The sequence below is a fragment of the Branchiostoma floridae genome, chromosome 7, assembly GCF_000003815.2.
Source record: "Branchiostoma floridae strain S238N-H82 chromosome 7, Bfl_VNyyK, whole genome shotgun sequence".
In the NCBI taxonomy this organism is placed as follows: Eukaryota; Metazoa; Chordata; class Leptocardii; order Amphioxiformes; family Branchiostomatidae; genus Branchiostoma; species Branchiostoma floridae.
The window spans coordinates 20150829-20172650 of record NC_049985.1 but is presented as its reverse complement, the minus strand read 5'-3'; the positions used below and the strand labels follow the sequence as shown (position 1 = coordinate 20172650).

Below are 21822 nucleotides of genomic sequence, written 5' to 3'. Positions count from 1 at the left end.
CGACTTTTGCCTTTTTCTTCACCACGCCTCCACCTTCCAAGCCACGAGATAAACATCGCCTCATGCGGCTACGACATAGTGAGATGTGTGGACATCACAGATCGGCAGTGTGCTATTCGCGTGACGCAAAAGAAGGCGGGGCTGCGGCGTTAGCTTACCTTAAAGGCCCCCTCTCACTTGACGTGCGGCACGCTTGCGGCATTGCTGCGTTCGAAAACGCAGATGTACCCCCACGGAACCTAGAGGTGCCGCAAGCAAACCTAGAGGTGCCGCAAGCAAACCTAGAAGTGCCGCTTGCAAGCGCGACGTTTTTTAAAAAGTTTAAAAATAACGCAAGTGGCAAGATGCCGCAACAGTGCCCCAACGGTGCCCCAACAATGCCCCAACAGTGCCGCCACCATGCCCCAAACAGTATCAAGGATATATTTCGCCTATTTTACACCAAGAATCAAAATTAAACATCATTTTATCACCGAAAAACTATTTTAGATGCATTTCTAATAATTCAACAGCGGTTTTCGATCCAGTTAAAACACTGCGAATTCCAGAAAACTTACCTTGTATCCGTATTCAGAGTTAACTTAAAAATACATCTTTTGATTTATTTAATGGAAAGTAGGTCAGTATTTTATACTTGAAAACAAAAAATAAGTAACTGGTTTATCGATTAACCTACGGATGTAGAGATAAAGGTTATCGTACAACGTTCAAAAAGAAATTATTTATGTTGGATGATAACGAGTTTGCGTTTGCGTTATAACGTTACAAGCTAATCATTGCTGGTAGACTGCCACCGATAAAATACAAAATTGCAGTCATTCAGACCCATGGGCCATATTTTTCTCACTTTTTACAAATATGATAGACTTAGACATCAACTTACACATCCGCCGACAATGAAAATACTCAGCGTCATACAAAAAAAGGATGAAATATCAAACATTTTCATTTTAGAAATTTGCAAAATTGGTGAATAAACATATAAACATACATAATTACACATAACGTTACATGGTGCAAAACGTACACATCGAGTGAAATCTGGTATATAGTTCGTGTCCGTTCATTTGGGTCATTTCCTTTACTGTAAAAGTCTTTCAAGGTTATTTATAGCATATGTACCATATAATTCATTATCATAAGGGAAATCTTTTCATTATAAATCTCATTTTGGGGCATTCTCATCATTTTACGGTGATTTTTCATAAATTGACAACGCTGCAATTGTCAATAACATGTTCATTTAGTCTAGAAACGCAACAGTGCCGCACGTCAGTGTGAGTGCAAGACAAAATCGGCGAAATTAACACAACAGTGCCGCAGTGAACGAACGCAGCAATGCCGCAAGCGTGCCGCACGTCAAGTGAGAGGGGGCCTTTACCACTGTGCCTTACCACAGTTGTGGCTCTTTAGGCTAAAGTCCCAATGTCGAGTAGCACCAAAGTCCAAACATAAACTACGAGTGAGACCGGGACTCTCGAACTGATGATGTGGCGAACACGCGGTGTACGCCTGTTCTTTTCATAAACATTTTCCAGACACGCCCTATTGGCGAAAGTTCTGGGTTAGGCAGAAATCAGCTTCTTTTCGTATGCAGGCCGCCCGAGCTGTGGGCGGAGAACGCATCCCGCCCAATTTGTTTCCATTTAGTAAAAGATGTGTGTGTACTGGTGTATGAACAAGCATGACAAGAAAACATCTGTAATAATCGACATCACTTTTATTCTATGTTTTATTTTGCAATGCCGATCGGAATCACCAGGCTCTTGTACGTTTTAAAGTCAACATTAACGGGAAACTGCAATTCATTATGAACCTGACACGGCAGTTCAGAAATCATCTTTCTTTACTCGGCCATCGTGTGTGTGTGTCGGAGGCCTCAGTAAACCGTCACACTGGTGATCTCCATAGTTCTACAACCATCAACAAAGGAGGTTTTCCCCCTGGTGAAAACTTTAAACAGATGGCAAAAACCATATTCTCACCGTCTACGTCTACGATGTGACGAAACCACGGCCGATTCTTGCGCCATTTATCTTCAAAAGCACGTTTTTGCTTGGAGTTGGGACCGAGTTCGCAGCGCTGTGTTCGTAAAGTTCCGCGTTTCATCGTGATTCACATGGTGTTACCGCTTTGTCCGCGCCGCTGCTGCCTGTGATTGGTGGGAAGTTGATTGCATTTGTAGAATTATGACGCACGCCCTGTCGCAGGCGCTAGCGCTACTTCAAAAGGCTGCCGCCGATGCTGCTACCATGGTAACAACACGTCTAGCCGCGTTTTCCAACTCGCTGCTGTTACAGCTTACATACATAATTTTCGGGGGAATGTAAACCTGTTTTCACGGGAAAATATCAGGAATCGATCTTGTATATTTTTTGCCGATCTTCCACTAAAATTATACGGGAGTACTAGTAGCCCACGACGGTATTCTTACCCAGTGCTGTGAACATGATCGCTGTTGGCAATTTTCCAGCGATCTGCAAATCTGTACCCTTTGGACGGTGCTGGACGACGAGCAGAAAGGTGTTCAATTTTATCGAGAAATGCACATTCCTTTCAATACGATCTTACGATATCTTACAAGCTAAAATGCGTCAATGGACCTCGGCCAATAATGCTAACACCCGCGGCGTTATCCAGCCCCCGAGCTATCCACAAATTATCAACAAATACGTGAAGATGACGAAGAAAAAGTATCATGCAAAGTTCAGAGTGTAAACGCAACACTGCTTAACGAGCAATATATTTCGTCAGCGAAATGCCGACCAAGGGGCGGGCAGTCGGAACAAAGCCTTTTGTTTGTAGATAATTTTGCCTCCGAAAATACGTGAAATAGCGTTTTAGCGGGTTTGAATTTTCAAATTTTCCCGGGGGAGAATGCCCCCGGACCCCCCTAGTTTGGCGAGCGCTTTCGGCCCGATCCCCCCCACCCCAATGTTAGGGACGGAAATAAATTTAAAGCTGGAGACAGCACTGGTATGGAGTGTGCCTTAATATCCTTTCCAGTCTAAGGGTACCTACCAGAAGTAAACAGCTGCATGAAATTGTGTATATAATTCATAGACAAGGCCACAGAACCACTATTTCTTTCCTGTTCGTCTGTCATTGTACTGTGTTAAATAGGCATGACCGCTTCTTGATCGTGTCCACAACTGCACACTCACACACGCCCCGCTGCAGTCGGACAGAAAGTGCAAGGTGAACCATTTTCGAACAGAACCGTTGTTTCTACAACCGCTAGTCAAATGCCAAATGTCATGAAATTCTATCCACAGCTGCTCAAGTTATATGCGGTTGACCTACATATTGAGACAAAACACCATTTTTCTACCCAAAAATAAACCTTCTTGCCGAAGCTAATAAAAATGATAAGAAAACTAGAGTTCGACAAACACATCTCTTCGCCAAATAATCATGCCTTTATTTAAGACTTTAAGGTCTTATTCATGTATTACTAAATAGTACCTACCCAATAGCAAATGACTTCATGAACTGTGTTTCTCACAAAGCCACAAATGCTACAAAAAGTCTGTGACCACAGATGGCCTGGTCAATCAGAATTTCATGCCTGTCAGAGGATAGTGTAACAGCGTCCAGCTCACAAGCTCCTCCAGCAAAACATCTGTGTAACAGCTGTGTCTATAGATATAGGTCAAAATGAGATATATATTATATAGAAGACAGTTTATTTCTGTTAATTGGCCACTGATTACAACTAAATGCATCTTTCCATGTAGGTTATTATCTAAAGTACCTTTCAGCCCAAAACAATGCAAACAAGTTTGAAAGTCCTATCATGGAATTCAGTGGATTTTTGTACTTTCCTCATTAATTATGCAAATTAGCGGTTGATTTGCATAATTAGCATTGCATTATGTAAGTCGTCACTTAGGCTATCTACCACTCAAAAATCACGACCACAGCATGTTCAGAACACAAGATGTAAAAAATTGAAGTTTTGCTGTAGTACCTTAGGAAGCCGCTAGGGGGCCCACTATCATACTCGACCTTCGTTGTTCTGACCCCTACCCACGTACCAAATATTATCAGGATCCTTTCAAGGCTTCTCGAGTTATGCATTACACAAACAAACGGACGCACACACTCGTCCCGCTACCGTCCTAACGAAAAATGATACGCCAACTATTTTCGAAGACAACCTTCTGCAAACGCTACTCAAATGCCAAATATCATGAAAATAAATACACAGAATCTTGAGTTATATGCTGTTGGCATGGATTTATGAACTTTCCTCATCAATTATGCAAATTATTTGCTGATTTGCATAATAAGTATTACATTGTGTAAGTCAGCACTCATTCTATCTACAAACCAAAAATCCTGATGATCCGTCAACACGTTCTTGAGTTATTCTCGTCTAAAGTTTGAAAGGAAATCGGTGACTGTAGTTCCCAAAAAGGGGGTCCAAACTCACAGCACGTACTCTCTACCCCAAGGGCTATCTACCACTCAAAAATCATGACCACAGCATGTCCAGAACATGAAGTGTATACATTAAAATTTTTGCTGCAGTACCTTAGGCAGCCATTAGGGGGCCCATTATCAAACTTGACCTTCGTTTTCCTGACCCCCACCCACCTACACTACCAAAAAACTGTTTTCTTATCTTTCTTGTTTCTTCTTAAAAACAGAAAAAAATTCTTAAAATAAGAAAGCTTTCTGTATTTAAGAAAAAAAATTTGTCAACGCAGTAAGAATATTTCTTACTATCGTTAGTAATTTTTTCTTAACAGCACTTTTCTTGATCTGAGATTATTCTTCTCACAAGCTTCTAGTACATACACAAAAGCTACTTCCAAAATGTTATTCTTGCAGTAAGTTTTTTTCTAAATGCAGATATTTGCATCTTGCTGATTTCACTTGGAAATGCTATTTCACTTGAATTCTATTTATCTTATGACATAAAAGTAACTATTGCAAAGATTCGGATCTTTGAATACCTTTAATGTAGTTCTAACTTTTAAGTTGAAAATCCTCACAATGAGAATTTCTAAGATGCATTTCCTCAAATCAAGACTACTTTTCTTGCTTGAAGAACAAATTTGGTTTCTTATTTCTAATGTCTTTGTTCTTACACCAAGAAAGCTTTTCTGACTTCAAGACCTGAATTCTTATCGCCTAGAAATGTTTATGGTCCCTAAGACTTAGGTTCTTAAGATTTATGTTCTTATATCAAGAAAACTGTTCTCAATTCAAGAACTAAATTCTTATTTAGATTCTTATTGCCAAGAAATGATTTCTTATTTCTTAGATTCATGTTCTTAAACCAAGAACACTGTTCTCACTTCAAGAACTACATTCTTATTTATAAGAAATGATTTCTTATTTCTAAGATTTATGTCCGTATACCAAGAACACTGTTCTCACTTCAAGAAATTCTTATTGCCAAGAAATGATTTCTTATTTCTAGGATTTATTTTTATTCACAGTCAAGAAATATCTTCCTAATTAAATAACATAATTCTTATGCTGAGAAATGTTTTCTTATTTCTAAGATAGATCCTCTTACATCAAGAATAATTTTCTTACTTAAAGAGCGTACATTCTTATTGTCTATAGAAATGTTTTCTTACTTCTAAGATCAATGTTCTTATATCAAGAAAACTTTCTTACTTCAAGAGCGTATACATTCTTATTGCCTAGAAAGGTTTTCTTATTTCTAAGATAGAATGTTCTTAAATCAAGAATACTTTTCTTACCTCAAGAGCATACATTCTTATTGCCTAGAAAGGTTTTCTTATTTCTAAGATAGAATGTTCTTAAATCAAGAATACTTTTCTTACCTCAAGAGCATACATTCTTATTGCCTAGAAAGGTTTTCTTATTTCTGAGATAGAATGTTCTTAAATCAAGAATACTTTTCTAACCTCAAGAGCATACATTCTTATTGCCTAGAAAGGTTTTCTTACTTTTAAGAGAAATGTTCTTACATCAAGGATATTTTTCTTACTTCACTAGCATATACATTATTGTCTAGAAATGTTTTCTTATTTCTAAGATAGAATGTTCTTAAATCAAGAATACTTTTCTTACCTCAAGAGCATACATTCTTATTGCCTAGAAAGGTTTTCTTACTTTTAAGAGAAATGTTCTTACATCAAGTCAGAATATTTTTCTTACTTTACGAGCGTATACATTCTTATTGCCTAGAAAGGTTTCTTACTTCTAAGATAAATGTTCTTACATCAAGTCAGAATATTTTTCTTACATCAAGAGCAAACATTCTTATTGCCTAGAAAGGTTTTCTTACTTCTCAGTCCTTACATCAAGAATACTTTTCTTACTTCAAAAAATACAGTTAAAATGACATGTTTTTTAAGGAATAAATGGACAAAGAAAATTACAATGGCAAAGTTTTACAATACTTATATTCAAGAAACATAAAAAAAAAATACCTTACCAAAATGTCTTAATACAAAGCTAACTGGTACTGGTAGAACATTAGGAAGATTACAAACTGTCACCTTAACATATGATTACAAACATATTTGGCCTTTGTCTGCATGCTAACTGTCACGGGCCTAAAGTGTGGCATTCATTGGTAGGATGTAAAAAACATCAGACATCTGGAAAAAAGTAAAGACATTATATCATTATTTTGCATTTTCACAATATTGAGGTTTAAGATAAACTTCTAGCACAGAAATTTGCACTGCTGTACTTGTATGGTTTATACAATAAGGTTAGGTCATTGTACAGCCAACTTTTAAGCCAAAATTCGACTATTAATTCGACTGATAAGTAAAATTGATCCAAAGAGACTTACCATGATAGACATTTATCAGAGACACACACTAATGCTTGTTGCTTTTGATGGTAAAACCATCCAGGTTTAAGCCTTTTAAAATCATAATTTTAAACTGTTTTTCAATGCCTCGGGGGGAGGGGGGCAGCCTTACCTTTTGCCAAACCGTTTTCCAGCTTTTCGTGCCAACTTGCTCTCTGCATCAGCTGCTAGGCTCAAACCAAGATCCTCTTTGACTTTCCTGTTCCCTTGCACCTAGGTTTTGACTTGAAACTGACATGAGTCTTTGAAAAACCATTGATACAGACAGATCTGTGAGCAGCTCTGATGCTGCCCTGCATTCAAAATGAACTCTGTTGTTCAACTGCCATCTGATATGAATCTACCAATCAGGAGTTAGAAAAATATCACATGACTTTGGCATCACATGATCACATTTAAGTAAAAACAAGAAATGCCTTTCTCAAAGTTTCTTGATGTGAAAAACAAGTTAGAACATTCAAGAATATCATCCTAGTCATGACTTCAACAATAAGAACGCCTAACAATGTTTTGCCTGTCATAAATTCATCATTCTTCTAAGTTCAAAAAGAGAAGAAACCATGCTTGTATCTTTTCAAACATTATAAAATGGACAAGGATTTCCTTTCTTGAAATTTCTTGATTTTAAAAGTAGGACTTTTCAAAAACAGTATTCTTACAATGTCGTAAGTCTTGTCACATGTCAATAAAAGGAGGAAAATAACTCTTATTTCTACTTAACCAATAGTATACAAGAAGTGCCTTCCTTGATTTCTTGTTAAAAAATACAAGAATAGGTAAAAAGCAAATTCTTGCATTTTCTAAACTCTAACAAGAAAAAACAAGCATTCTCTTTCTCAGCTTAAGTTTCTTGATACTGAAAACAAGAACATTCAAGAATGTTATTCTAGTCTTTACTTAAATGCTGTCTCATAGTTTAACTATCTTGATTTTGTTGTTTTTTCTAAGCAATATATGTAAGAAAGCCAAGAAGCAAATTCTTGTATTTTCTAGAGTCTAACAAGAAAAAACAAGGATTCTCTTTCTCAAAGTTTCTTGCTACTGAAAACAAGAACATTCAAGAATGTAATTCTAGTATTTACTTAAATGTTGTCTTATAGTTTAAATATCTTGATTTTCGTGTATATTCAGTATATTCAAGAAAAGCAAGAAGTGAATTCTTGTATTTTCTAAACACGAACAAGAAAAAACAAGAATCCCCTTGCTCACTATTTCTTGATACCGAAAACAAGAATATACTAGAATTTCTTTCTGGTTATAACATATCTTTATTTCTTGATTTTCTTGTTTTTTCTTACCAGCGGTAATGTAAGAAAATGGAAGAGAAAAATTCTAATATTTTCTTAAACTTGATAAGAAAAATAATCTCGTCAGACATGTAAACAAGAAATGTAAACTTGAATTTCTAGAAATTTCTAGGAGTGAAAATCGCTCCAAGAAATAATTGCTTAGAACAAGGAATATTTTCTTAATTTTCTTGATTTAAGAATCCCTGTCGAAGGAATCTTCAATTTTCATTTCTTATTCTTTCTTATTCTTTCTAGAATTTCTTAATATAAGAAAATTTGTCAACAGGTTAAGAAAACCAAGCAGCCTAGAAAAAACAAGAAAAAAATTTTTGGGTAGTTTACCAAATATCATCAGGATCCATTCAAGGGTTCTTGAGTTATCTTGCATACAGACAAACGCACTTACATACAAATCCCGCTACAGCACCGTAGGCAAGAGCCAGGTAAACCATTTTCGCACATGACCTTCCTCACCAAAACTGCTACACACCTACCAAGTATCGTGAAAATCGCCCAGCTGCATTTTGACTTATGCTGCCCATAACAAACCCCCAAAACATACCGAGCTTGCTGCAGTACCGTAGGAAAACGCCAGGTAAACCATTTTCGAACTTGGGATTTCTTTTCACAACCGCTACACACCTGCAAAAAATCACAAAGTTCCATCCACAATTTCTCGAGTTATATGCTGTTGACCTACATATAGACCCAAGTCGACAATAGCATACTCTTGTTGGCGAAGAGAATAATAAGAGAATAAATGATAAGAGAATTCTAACCTACTGACCCTATTTTGTTAGGATCTTAACCAAAAACATATTCAGTGTTTTTGCTTGGCCTTTGCGTGACCCCTCAGGTTTATGCAGGTAGATTGGTTAGAAAGTCTTGTGTGAGTGACAAACATGCATGCTCAAACTGTGCTGAGTGACATACCATAAAGGTTTGGAGACTGTATGATGATATTGTGAAGTCTTTCCATGTACAAATAGTGTATAAGTAAGCCATGTTGTGCTATGACTGTTGTCCAGTTGACCAACATTTTGCATTACCCAAAATCCAAACATATTATGTTAAAAGGGCATTCCACCCCACACGGGAGTGTTTTTTCTGATAGGTATTAATTTTAGGAAGTAATAAAAGCATACTTCACATAATACTATAAAGTACCTAGTTGCTCCATGTGCCTCAAAAGCATCCAGTCTTCTACTTAACTCCCTAGTAAGTACCCTCTAATTGAATTAATCCTATGGCTGAATACAATGCAAAATGTTTAGGTAAGGTTACAAAACTAATTTCAGGATTGCTAAGAAATCTTGTCTTGTTCCGTGTTCTTATGAGCAATTTGCCTTCTCGGTGTGCTTAGCGATCCTCATTTATTCCGAAAATATGCAGGATAAACAAAGTGTCTATGCATATAGGGAATGCATGGGTAGGTTCTGCATGGGTTTAGTGAGTGTTATGTTGTTTTAGAAAACACACATCGCGCAATGTGAATTCCAAAAAATTCGACTGATTATGTTTTCATTGACACATTATCTATAATTGGAAAACACCACCTGCTTCTGGAGTGGAATGTCTCCTTTTAATTTCTCTTTTTAAAGTGTACTTTGTGTATTATAATTTTGACCACGTTGAAGCCTGTCACTTTAGTGTGGCTCTTAACTCAGACACTGTCACGATAGTATCATGGAAAAGTATTTCAGACATTGAACAGTCTGTATTTTTAGCATCACACCTAAACGAGCGCGCACACACACAAACAAACATGCACACACACACACATGCACACACACACACATGCGCACATAGATGTATACATGCACACGCACAAACACACACACAGAGCAGTGTTTTTTCTTCTCCTCTGACTGTCATTCTTATATAGGAATATCATCATGATTATATAATTCTAAATAAAACTTTTAGCCATTGGCTATAACAGAAATCCACATTCATGGCTTCCATATTGGTGTCACTTTTACAACTATCCAATAAGTTTCATTTCTACAACTACAGCCCTGGGTACCTCGCAAGTGTCACTTCTACAAGTACAATTATTAGGCTACAATACAACATATTTGCTCATTTTGGTACTTTATCGTCATGTTGACCATCCCTGCAGAAGAAAAAAATTCTTGTTTTTTTTTCTGAAATCAGGCGGACATTAATTCGCGCGCTGATGTCATCCATAGAATTTACTTGCTGTGGCCTAAGGAGAACAACATGGTCAAAATTATTAGCATACAAGTAATGGCACATTAAGAAAGTAATTATAAAAGTAACAAGTTTACTTTATAAACTTAAGGCTACAAGAGGCTGTTAACTGAGTTGAAGTCAGATAGATTTGTTTTGGTGTAATACTTGACAAATTTGATTTCAAGGATGACATCCTCTGGTAACCCCAAAATCCCATGGGACAGGGAGAAATGTACAGAGTCGTGTAGCTCATTTTGTGTTGAATGCTTAATGCTGTGCATCAACCTTGGCATAACATTTTAAAATATTGCTCTCATTTTGTGCCATACATACAGAGCTCACAACAATCTAGCAGTATGACTTAGTAACTGAAACTTTGTTTTGTGTTTTATGTTTTTGTATCAGATTACATATGACTCAAGATCTTTTTGATGGATTTTTTAAACTTTCAGCATGTTGGTAGTTTTTGAGATCCTAATGAGGCATGGCAATTCTGGGCACCATATAGCAGCATCAAATCAAATCAAACTTTATTCAATCAACTTGTCAGTTTTATAGAAATAGGTTGTGTTGATTTAACAATAACATTCTGACAATTGATAATAATACATTGCATTACACTTAAAATTGAGAGAAAGTTCAAAATGCATCGACGGGTTAAAATCATTTTGTATGTTCACTGCTTGAAAAGCCGAGTTTACGTGGTGGAAACTCCTGGGCATGCACCCAGAAACCCGAAATGTTCGGACATTCACGGTACGTATCGAACCGGGCACACTGCCTGTCCGGGCAATTGGCACACCCGAGGATGTACGGAAACGAACCATTTCGTGTCCGGTACGTGTCTATGACCCGTTCTTGACCGCGCATTTAGCCGTAAGACTTCTCTATATGCCCGGACACCCGAGACTTGTGCCGAACCGCACGGATGCTCCTTGCATAAATTACCGGGCAATTATCACCTAATTATCTACCTCGACTAGAGCGCGTTCATTACACCCTTTGTCATTAAAAAGAGTGTTGTTTTACCACACCTGCCGACCTAGGATTACCCCCCTTCCCATGTAGCTTTGTATAAATTTCCTTTATACTTTCAAAATGTGAATTAACTTTGTTTTTTGTTTTATTTTTAACCATTTTGGACTGCTCCTGGTGGGCTTCGTCGCTCTTTTCGCTTTCAAATATATGTCGGTCTGCTGCCATAGGTCACTAGCATCCGGGTCTTCACTATTTTCATAAGCAGTCTCCCAACTAACTGTATAGCCGCTTCCAATTTGATAACATAAACTCCTGTAGATCTCTTGATTTCTGCATTCCTGCTCTCACAAATTCTGTTGTCCAGGCGCCGGCAGTCTTCTACACAAACCGATGCTAGTCAGGAACACAGGCGTGTAAAGTTCGCATAACAGTAGTATTCAGTCCATTGTGAAACGGCAGCAGCTAGCCCTTCTCGCGTTCGACGTAGTGACAAAGACCTTTCTTGCTGAAACTCAAACCACAGAAAACAACAGCTGGGCTCTTCGGTGCACCGGTTGTCACCCTTCTAAGTTCTAAACAGAACTAGGTCCCATGGCGTTGGTAGTTGGATGCAATTCCACAGCAAGATGGTGTCCAATCTTAACGTAGAGTATTTCCAAGCTCTCGTTGTTCACTGGCCGTGGGGCCGTCCAGCGTGCATACAAACATTTTGCTATCGGGATAGGAGCTGTGTGAAAGCACTACTTTACGGAAACAAGGTCATCTCTGAATGCCAACTGAAAGATGGGATTGAAAGATTTGAAAATCGTAACACGTTTGCTGATTGGTCTACCCAACTGCTATGTGGAATACAATTGGCTGCGATTTATGCGTATTTGCATATAGACGGACAAAGGAAGCTCAGAATTCAGCTTATTGTCACATGGTCGCAATTCGTAGACAGTCAAACAATACAGTTAGTCAAACAATACCCACACGGTATTAGGTGGCAAAGTGCAGCTGTAATTGTTTACGGTTTCAGACATCACTTTGATAATAAACGTAACGTTTACTCTATCCTACAACAATAGTGAACTATATAAACCCCCTTGGTTCAACTAGCATTATCACAAAGCATAAAAACGTTACGAATCAAGGGCCCCGACGTGTATAGTTATCAACTTCCCTGCCACAAAAAATGACATTTGTTTGTCGTACAATGCTTCTATACATGTATTACTTTCCTGCATATCCTAACAAAGAACACATTCAATTATCTACCCTATGCGTCACGCGTGTGTGTTTTCTGTTTATATAAACCAAGGGGACCCATCCTTAGGCTCCTTTTAACCTCCTTTATGTATCTTGAAAATCTTTATTACATACTATTTGTATGTCTTATTTTCTAGTCCACTAACATGAGCTTGTCGTGTATCGTTATATATCAGAAATAAACCTATCACAGAAGTTCTTATGTTTTACTAAGCTCCATAGGCTTTGATAGAAATTGTGTTTGCAGAAATCCTTCAAACAAATAGAATAATCATTTAACTACACCCTGTGTCTGGCTGGATAGCTAAACAATCAGAACGGTACCATAACATCAACCTTTACATTTAGTTTCAATATGTGTATGCATTTTTCTTTTTTGGGGGGTGGCGGGATTTTTGTAGCCAGTAAGTCAGACGTGTCGCGATCGCGTACCGACGCCATGTATTCAGAACAAAACATTGCATGTGTATTGGGGGGGGGGGGGTGCGTTCAGGGGAAATAGCAGTTTATTAACGTCTGTTTCTTTCCAAAATACTGCGTGTAGATTTTCATCCATGGGTATCTCAATCCCAAAAGTTGAACAAACTTGCAAATTAACTGTAGGATGCTACTTCCGTATCGGACATTATTTACAGAATTGGAACGTGCGTGTTCAGAACCAGTAACGCGCCTTTTCCCGGCACGATCAGTAAACAAGCAAACGGAACAGAATGTTACGAAATAGACATGTTCAACTGTCAAACATTTTGTTGCACTGTAATATCTTATAATTCATGCAGCATGAGCAAACTTTGAAATTTCTAAAGTCACTCTGCGGTACCGTAAGTTGAATATACACACGTTAAAATGTTAAATTATCAGGATCATAAGGTTTGTTAATGCAAGAAATAAGATACAGAGAAAGAAGTTTTTCGTTTCTTTATTCTATGGATACGTTTATACTGTTTTCAGTACCATTCTCTTTTAAAAACCATTGAGAGCAATTATCACTAAGTGAATACACACTACCCATTCACTGAACCACTTCTCAAGACACGCAGTGTGAGGGTACCGCGAACTACCGGACATGGCCATGTCCGGCAATGATTGGGGATATTCGGCACCGGACACACCGTGGCTAGAAATTCGTTTATACGACCCGGACATGTCAAGTTCCACGGCAGTAAAAGAAACTAAAAATTGCCAGAAATTCTTGTTTTCGGGCAGTGGTTAAAATAATGACATGACATAAACAAAACAACAGGATACATAATTGTATACAATCATAGGCAAGGTAAGTGGCCCCAGTCTAAGTTTTGTACATGTAAGTCTTTCATTCGACTCGCCACAAAATGGTTTTGATTTGTGTCTTACAGTTACTATTTGGGAGTTTACACTGCTTCCTGCATCTCTCAAGTTATTTACAGAGCATACTACGTCTTCAGACATGTCTTTAATAATAATAATTTGAACTTTTTCCAATTCATCTGACAAACAATGTGGGCGACCAAGGCGTAAGTAGTGGGGGTATTATCGGATATCGACAGCAGCAAATGACCATTTCTTTTGTCCTTTTGCCTAAAGTTTGCCAAAAAGGCCATATTTTCGATTCTTCCAAAGGGTGATGGGTCTATATGTAGGTCAATAGCATCTAACTTGAGAAATTGTGGATGGAATTTTGTAATTTTTTGTAGGTTTTTATAGCGGTTATGGAAAGGCAGGGCAAGTTCAAAAACGGTGAACCTATCGCTTTCCTAGAGTACTGTAGCAGGCTTTAAATTTTTGTGCTCTTCTTTGTGAATCTGTCTTCAGGATATTTGGTAGGTGTGTAGTGGTTGTGGAAATACAATCCCGCGAGCTTTGTATGTAAGTGCGTTTGGCTGTGGACAACATGGTTCATGATTTTTAAGTGGTTGATAGGTCTCGGGACAAGGAGTAAGTGATGTGGGTTTGGGCCCCCTAGTGGCATGTTTTGAACAGCAGGGCGGGCCAAGTTTGTTGCAGACTTTCATTAGACAGAATAACTAAGGAAAGGGTCGACAGATTGTCATGATATTTGGTATGTAGATACCTTGAGTGATGATTTATATATTGAAATGCTAACTGTGTTAACCAGGTGCTTATTTGCATGATCAAAAAAGGTTTACAAAACCCCTACATTTCAGGGTAAGACCTGATTTCGCAGACACTAGCTAGCCGCATGTACAATGTAGGTCACAAAAACAAACAGCCCTAAGTTAAGTTAACCATCATGTAAACATATCAATCAGGTTGTGAAAATCTCCTTGCATGGCTGTGTTGGGCTATTTTTTTTCTTCTCTGTCCATTTCCTTTTATTCTCTTCCCTTTTTCACCTTTGCCAAGATGATTATATGTTCAATGGTGCCATGGTGCAGCGGCTATAGTGTGGGTCTGTCTGTATGTCACCTTCATAACTTGAGAACGTGTGTACTTGAGAAGTAACCTGTTGTGGAAAGGAAGGTCAAGTTCAAAAATGGTTTACCTGCTGTTTTTCTTCAGCACTGCAGCATCTGTGAATGTATGTCTGTTTGTTAGTGGACAACAACAAGACTCAAGGTTAGTTGGGATGGATAAAATGGAATTTCCAACTCACGTTCATACAGTTGTTTGCTTTTGGGGTAGGTTCTCTTTAGCAATACCTGAATGAGACCTTAAACTCTTGAATAAAGGCATGATTATTTGGAAAAGGGATGTGTTCGTGGAGCTCTAGTTTGCAGTTGAATTTGCCCATACATCTACTCTGTCAAGTGAAAGCTGCATTTGCCCCAGTATAGATGCAATGTGAGTTTGTGAGATTTCAAAGGTGTTATGCTAGATGGTATTCAAAGGTCAAGGTTGTTCATAGCAATGATAAAGAGTGAGAGGATGCCCTAGCCTCCTGAGGTGTACCTGTGAGAATGGCTTTAGTTGCAGAAATGTTCGTCCCCCATTTTACACATTGAACATGGTTGCTCAAGTATACATGTAGCTGTTCAGTCAATGCCATAGATCCTGTCTAATCCAGAGGTGTGACAAACTACAAAGGAGACTTCCATGATCTATGATGTCAAAGGCATGCATAAGATCCACAAATGCAACATGCACTACAGTCCATTTTAGAACCGCATTAAACCACGATTGCGTTGTCTGGATGAGTGCTAAGACTGTTGAGCATCCCACTGTTGAGCATCCCCTTCTAATCATGAAACCATACTGAGAATCATGAATCTGGTGGCTGTGTCCTGTAGCAGTAAGCCCCGGAGAAACACCTCATACGCCTTACCCACGGCAGACAGCTCATTAGAGAAATCCTTCTGAAATCATCAGGACCTTTGGGCCTGGTCGCCTTCGGTTCTGGAACCACCAGTTCTTCTTCCCATTGTGAGGGAAAGATACCCTTTTGTAAGGGGCTATAGCTAGCTTGTTATAAAAGTTGGATAGTAGCCATGGCGGTACGTGTAACCACACCCCCCCCCCCCTTCTCCCAGTGGCCTTGCAAGGATTCACCCTCTTAATTTGAAGTTTTACTTGCTCTATACTTCATTGTGGTATGGCTCGATGTGAAAGTTGGCCAGATATTTTTGCAAGACTGGGTAAGACTTTGTCAGCATTTGACCACACAGACACAAAGTGTTCACTTTTCTGCAACAGAGCACACTGTACTGTTTCCTCCAGGCTTCACTGTGTTGGTCCAGTGGGAGTCCCCAGGCCTCATCTGTAATCCGCTTCCTTGTAAAACCTCCATTTGAACTTTATTCTGTACTTTGTTAAAGCAAGGTTTGTAACCCGAAATGTAACTCTCTGTCTGTCCTCAATCAGTCGCTTAATCCTTGGAGTAATCCAGGCCTTGTTGCTGGACGTGACTTGCCCCTTTTAAAAGCTACATACTTGTCGATAGGTGGATGTAGTATGAAGTTAAGTTATACCTTGAGTACTGCATTGGCATGTAAAGATATTGAACCAAGCTGAGCTCTGCAGTTCAAGTGGTCAAGAAAAGTTTAACAATCTGATGAAAATTAACTAGTTTAGAAATCGTCTGACGTCTGTCGATGTGATGTCTTGTTCCCTGAACCATTTATTTGATGTGAAATAATCAGAGAATAGACGCCACGGAAATCTCTCCCCTGGGCAGCAAGGACTTCCCCATTGGAATCTCTCCACTGGAAAGCAATGGCTTCCAGAGGGGGTTCCACTAGTACTCACATTTTTACTACACTGCAGGCGCGGGAGTTTTACCTGCCATTGTCCGTGCAGGAATTTTGCCGATTGGGGACGGTCGATTTCTGCACTGGTTCGAAATAATTTGCAAACAATTAAGCGGGCACATTTCAATTGGTTCCAATGATTGAACATCTCAGAACACTTGTAACATTTTCTTATAACAGTTGCATTATTGTGGTGACATGGATTTGCTAAAGAATGACACATTTTCCATTTCACTTACAACTGTTAATGATATACTTTGTAAATTCATTGGAACATTTATTAGTACATAATAGAATTACAACAAGAACATCTGAACACATACAATATAAAAACATCACATGGTTTTCAACTAGAATTATTAATACAACACTGTATGTAACCTGTATGATGTGTGGGCTCTTGTTTCTTGTGCAGCACTTCTTTGAAGGTATCGAGGCCCGTGTTGCGCAGGGTGTGAAGGCAGAGGAGGTGGGGTACCAGCTGGCCTTCAGTAAACAGGAGCTCAGGAAAGTCATCAAGGAGTATCCCATGAAGGAGGTAATTCTATTCATTTTTATATTGTCTTACATGAAAAATCATCACACAGCAGATAAAGAGCTGGAGAGAATTTTTGTCAGTAATATATACTGCCGGTGCCCTCTCCATCACTGTGTTACTCTTTGGGATCAACCAAAGCCCTGTCCGATGTTAGTGTAGATTTAGGTAAAAGGATCCTTGTCCCTCTGTCAATTTGAAATTAGTCAATCTTCATTGCGATGAACAAATTTGGTTGAAGGTCATTTACAGTCAGTGTGACCCCACTTGGCCATTGTTGCCACTTTTCAGTAGTCCCTTAGGCCCAATCTACACACAGTTTTTACCGATATCTGTGGAGATTTCGGGAGGGATCTAGAACGTAAGGGGCGGGACACCCATGGCGCTTGCAGTCATAAACATATAGCGCGATTTTCCACATGGCGTTATATGCTAATGAGCCTTCCTGAAGTTGGGAAGCATCTACACGCGCGCGAAGCTGTCGGGGACCCCTGCTAAGCTATTGGTAAGGTATCGTAGTATTCGTACGAGTGGTCCGGACCTTTCGGGAGAAATTTTCCCGATATCGTAATGGCGATATAGTAGTTCCATCTAGACGATGAAAAAAAGCTGTCAGCGAGAGGTTGTTGGCTTGCCGATATTGGGAAAAACTGTGTGTAGATTGTGCCTTAATCATAATTTTCCCCATGGACTAAACTGCAAAGAAGAATTTCTATAGCAGCCACTCTCACTCACTATCTGGTTGAGCGGCCGTTGTTCTCATCTTGCGAGGGTTGGACGTTGCAGGATTTCGTTCAGGTCTGATTGCTGATAGCTGGCTCTGTCAAGGGGGTTGGCTTTTTGCAGATTTAGTTTCCGAATATCTTTCTTGACACTGTCTACCATCTGTCAATTTGTCAGTTTCTCTGGAGAGAGTGACTTCCTGTATAGGCGGTTTAGGAGGCGATGCAATGTCGCTGAGGTTAATTTACATTACAAAAACATCCTAAACTAGAGTTCCACGAAACACATACCTTCGCCAAACATTCAAGGTTCGTTATGGAGAATGCCTTTATCAATGACTTAAAGGTTTTATAGCTTCTCAAGTTATGTTATCCGCACACACACACACGCACTCACACACTGAGCCCGCTGCAGTACCCACGAAAGATACCGGGCTAACCATTTTCAAACTCAACCTTTGTTTCTGCGACCGCTACTCAATACCAAGTATCATGAAGATCCATCAATCAGTTCTCCAGTTATACTGTTGACCTACATAAAGACTCACCTAACACTAAGGCTTCAGCCTTAACCAAAAGTTTAATCTTCTTGGCAAAGGTAATGAAAAGGCCACAAACCACCAAGCTTCCACTTTTCCCTGCCACATACATGTAAGCATCACCAATATAAGGCCATACCAATTTAATTTCTTGGTTCACGGATTTTTTCATAAAAAATATGGAGCGATAGGGCGAAATAAAAATAAAAATAGTAAAATGGTTGGGGTAAAGGTAATGGCTAATCCAAAACATAAAGAAAAAAAGTTTTCAGCTTGAAAAAAGTACAAAAACACTATATTTGTACAGTAACAGCACCTGTACCCACACTTTAAGGAGCTTATTATATAAAGGCCAATTTGCTACACCAGAAAGTTGGTGAATGGTTTCATTAATGGTGAAAATTTGCTGAGTAGTAATTTTTATTTTTATTTTTTTTTCCAAAAAATAGGAGCGAGCGAATCCGTGAACCAAGAAATTAAATCGGTGTGGCCTAAGGCCCGGAAAAACACCCCTTGACATCAAAATGGAGAAACCCCTTTCCCATAGTGCACAAACAAACAACATGGAACTTGCAAAGTGAGAACTAATAAACAATGTGTTAGCAACAATAACATCTATGTTTTGATGACACAAATATGTCATGAACAACACAAATCTGCACCACAGATGTATTTAAACACTGAGCACTGACTGTCCAGAAAAGAGGTCAATTGAAGGATTTACACATTCTTCTAATTGTCCCTCGACGCTGTCACATGGTGATAACTCAGCATGGCATCCTCGCTTCCATGCCCATCTTAAGCTCATTCGTAGTCACTCGAAAGAAGAAGCTCCTCCCCTTTCGGTGACGCATGCGCTCTCGGCTTGCTTGATTTCTTCAGTTGTAATTTTTGCTTCATATCGGATAGTCCTATCTGTATTAGCTCTGTCACAATGAGTGACCGTAGTTCGCGTTCGCGTGATAAACGTAAGTCTCAGCGGTCACACAAAAGTGACAAACATAAGTCGCGTTCTCGGCAAGTTCAGCAAGAGGACAAGAAACGCGAGCGTGTTAAGAAGATAACGCCGCGTGAATTCAGGGCAAGTACTGCCCCGCCGGCGCCACCACGTGGTGCAAAATCCAACATGCCCGCACATGTTCGTGACCCAGCTGCCGTCCCCCCTGTTACAAGCCTGGCGGAGTTTAAGCGCCGTATGGCTGCTCTCCCGGCAGCACAGGGGAGTTCTACGCTCCATGGCAGCGAGTTTTCTCTTAGGGATTCCGAGCGGGAGCTTTCGTCCGGGCATGTTCATGAGCATGAGGAAAATTTTCCAGAAAATATGGCGGAGTTCCGTGCTATGCTAGGGGTCAACACCCTACAAGAAGATCAAAATTCTCTCCGTGCGGCCTTCGGCCTTATGACTGAAGAATTTCGGGGAGTTAAAGAAATTCTTGGCTCCATTGCGGCTTCCGTAGGCTCAAAGAGGCCTTCGGTGCCACCCTCAGAGGCGGAGTCGGTTCGTTCGAAACGGGCTCGTACGGGCGACAGCGGCGAGGAGTCGGACTTCTCCTCGGTCAGCGTTGAGTCTTTCGTGCCGCTGCAGCGTGAGCCGCCCGACCCGGATAAAGTGTGGACGGCCCGCCCGTCGGTTGTTAGTTACACCGAGCAGTACTTCGGGTTAGAGAAGCGTGAATTTGCCGATATTAAACATTGGCAGGGTAAATTCCTTCTCCCAACAAATGCACCTAAAAATCTCACGGTGCCGAAGCTCGATAACGCTACGATGAAATTACTGCCGGCGGTTGACCCGATCAGAGGTAAGCATTGTATCAATGCGGACAAGCCGCTTTTCACTTTGCAGGAAAAGTTATTGTATGTACCAGCTCCGATTCTGAATCTATGGCAGATGCTTGGTGATTGTGATGGTAATCTTTCGTCGTCTGACTTGACTGTAATGAAAGATTGTGCAGCGACTGCTATTTGGCTGCTGGGTTCCGCTAATCGTTACCTTGCTGAAATGAGACGTCTGTCTTTAGCCGAGGTTTCTACCGTAGATACAGCCAAGGATTTGTTTGGGATGATTCCCGATGAGCCGTCACACTTGGTTCGTTCGGATTTAGCGTCCAAAGCTAAGGAGTTAGTGGCGGGCAAAAGGGCTTTAGTTGACTCTTTGAAGCCAAAATATGAGCAGAGGCCCCGATGGGGGAGGGGCCAGTCGGGCGCCTCGCGTTACGGCGGCCGGGGCCGCGGCTCCAATTCACGTAAATCCCGCCCCCCTCCCCGCCAGTCCGGCGGTAACAACAAGTTTTACTGGGGTGCGCAGTACTCCCGTTCCTCCGGTCAGGGCGGAGACGGGAGCTTCGGGAAGAAATCTAGCAAGTAGTTGTGTTTCTTTGTGTATGCAAGATTTAGGCCGGTGTCCGTCTGAATCACAACCTGTACCTCGCCCCTTAGTTCGAGCCCTTCCTCATGGGGGCCGTTTGAAGCATTTTTTGCCGGTTTGGCGTACTTTGACTAGCGATTCAGTAATTCTTGACATCATTAAGGGGTACAGGTTGCCATTTAAGCGGACGCCTCCAGTACAGACTAGTATTCCCTGGACTCGAGCTATGTCTCCAGAGGAGGATTTGGCCCTGGATTTAGAAGTTGAAACCTTGTTGCAGAAAGGTGCAGTGAAAGAGGTCCCTTTCAGTTCAGATCTTTTTATTTCTCGGTTGTTCACTGTACCCAAGAAATCAGGGGGCCTTCGGCCCGTCATCAATCTCAGACCTCTGAATAGATGTTTGTTTGTACCCAAGTTCAAGATGGAGCATTTATCCTTAGTTCAAGATTTGGTGCGTCCAGGAGATTTTTTCTGTAAGATTGATCTTACTGATGCTTATTTTTCTGTTGCGATTCATTCTACCCATCAGAGGTTCTTGTCGTTTGCGTGGAAGAATCGTTTTTATTCCTTCGTTTGTATGGCGTTTGGAATTTCCACGGCTCCGAGAATTTTCTCGAAGATTTTGAAGGTCATTACTTCGCATTTGAGACGACGAGGTATTCGGTTAATTTGTTACCTTGATGACATGCTGATTATAGCCAGTGATTATGAACGCTGTAGGCAAGACGCCAAAACAGCAACAGAATTCATTGCCCACGTGGGTTTCGTGACCAATCTGGGTAAGTCTATCTTAGAGCCAACCCAGCGTATTGTTTTCCTTGGTTCAGGTTTAGATTCTGTTACCATGTCTCTCTTTCTACCGAATGATAAGGTGATCGAGCTGAGTCGATTAGCCAATGCGGTGCTCGAGAAAGGTCGACTCACTGCGCGGGAGTTAGCTCATTTTATCGGAAAG

At 40.1% G+C, this 21822-nt stretch overlaps 1 protein-coding gene across 1 annotated transcript in view; it reads left to right on the top strand.

Annotated features, from left to right (window-relative positions):
* Positions 1–21822, top strand: part of LOC118418794 (exocyst complex component 1-like) — a gene marked incomplete in the record, with an annotated part of 91378 nt that overhangs the window by 23630 nt on the left and 45926 nt on the right. Inside the window, 1 exon segment of the mRNA XM_035824836.1 lies at positions 17122–17244. Coding sequence (XP_035680729.1) covers positions 17122–17244 — 123 coding nt within the window.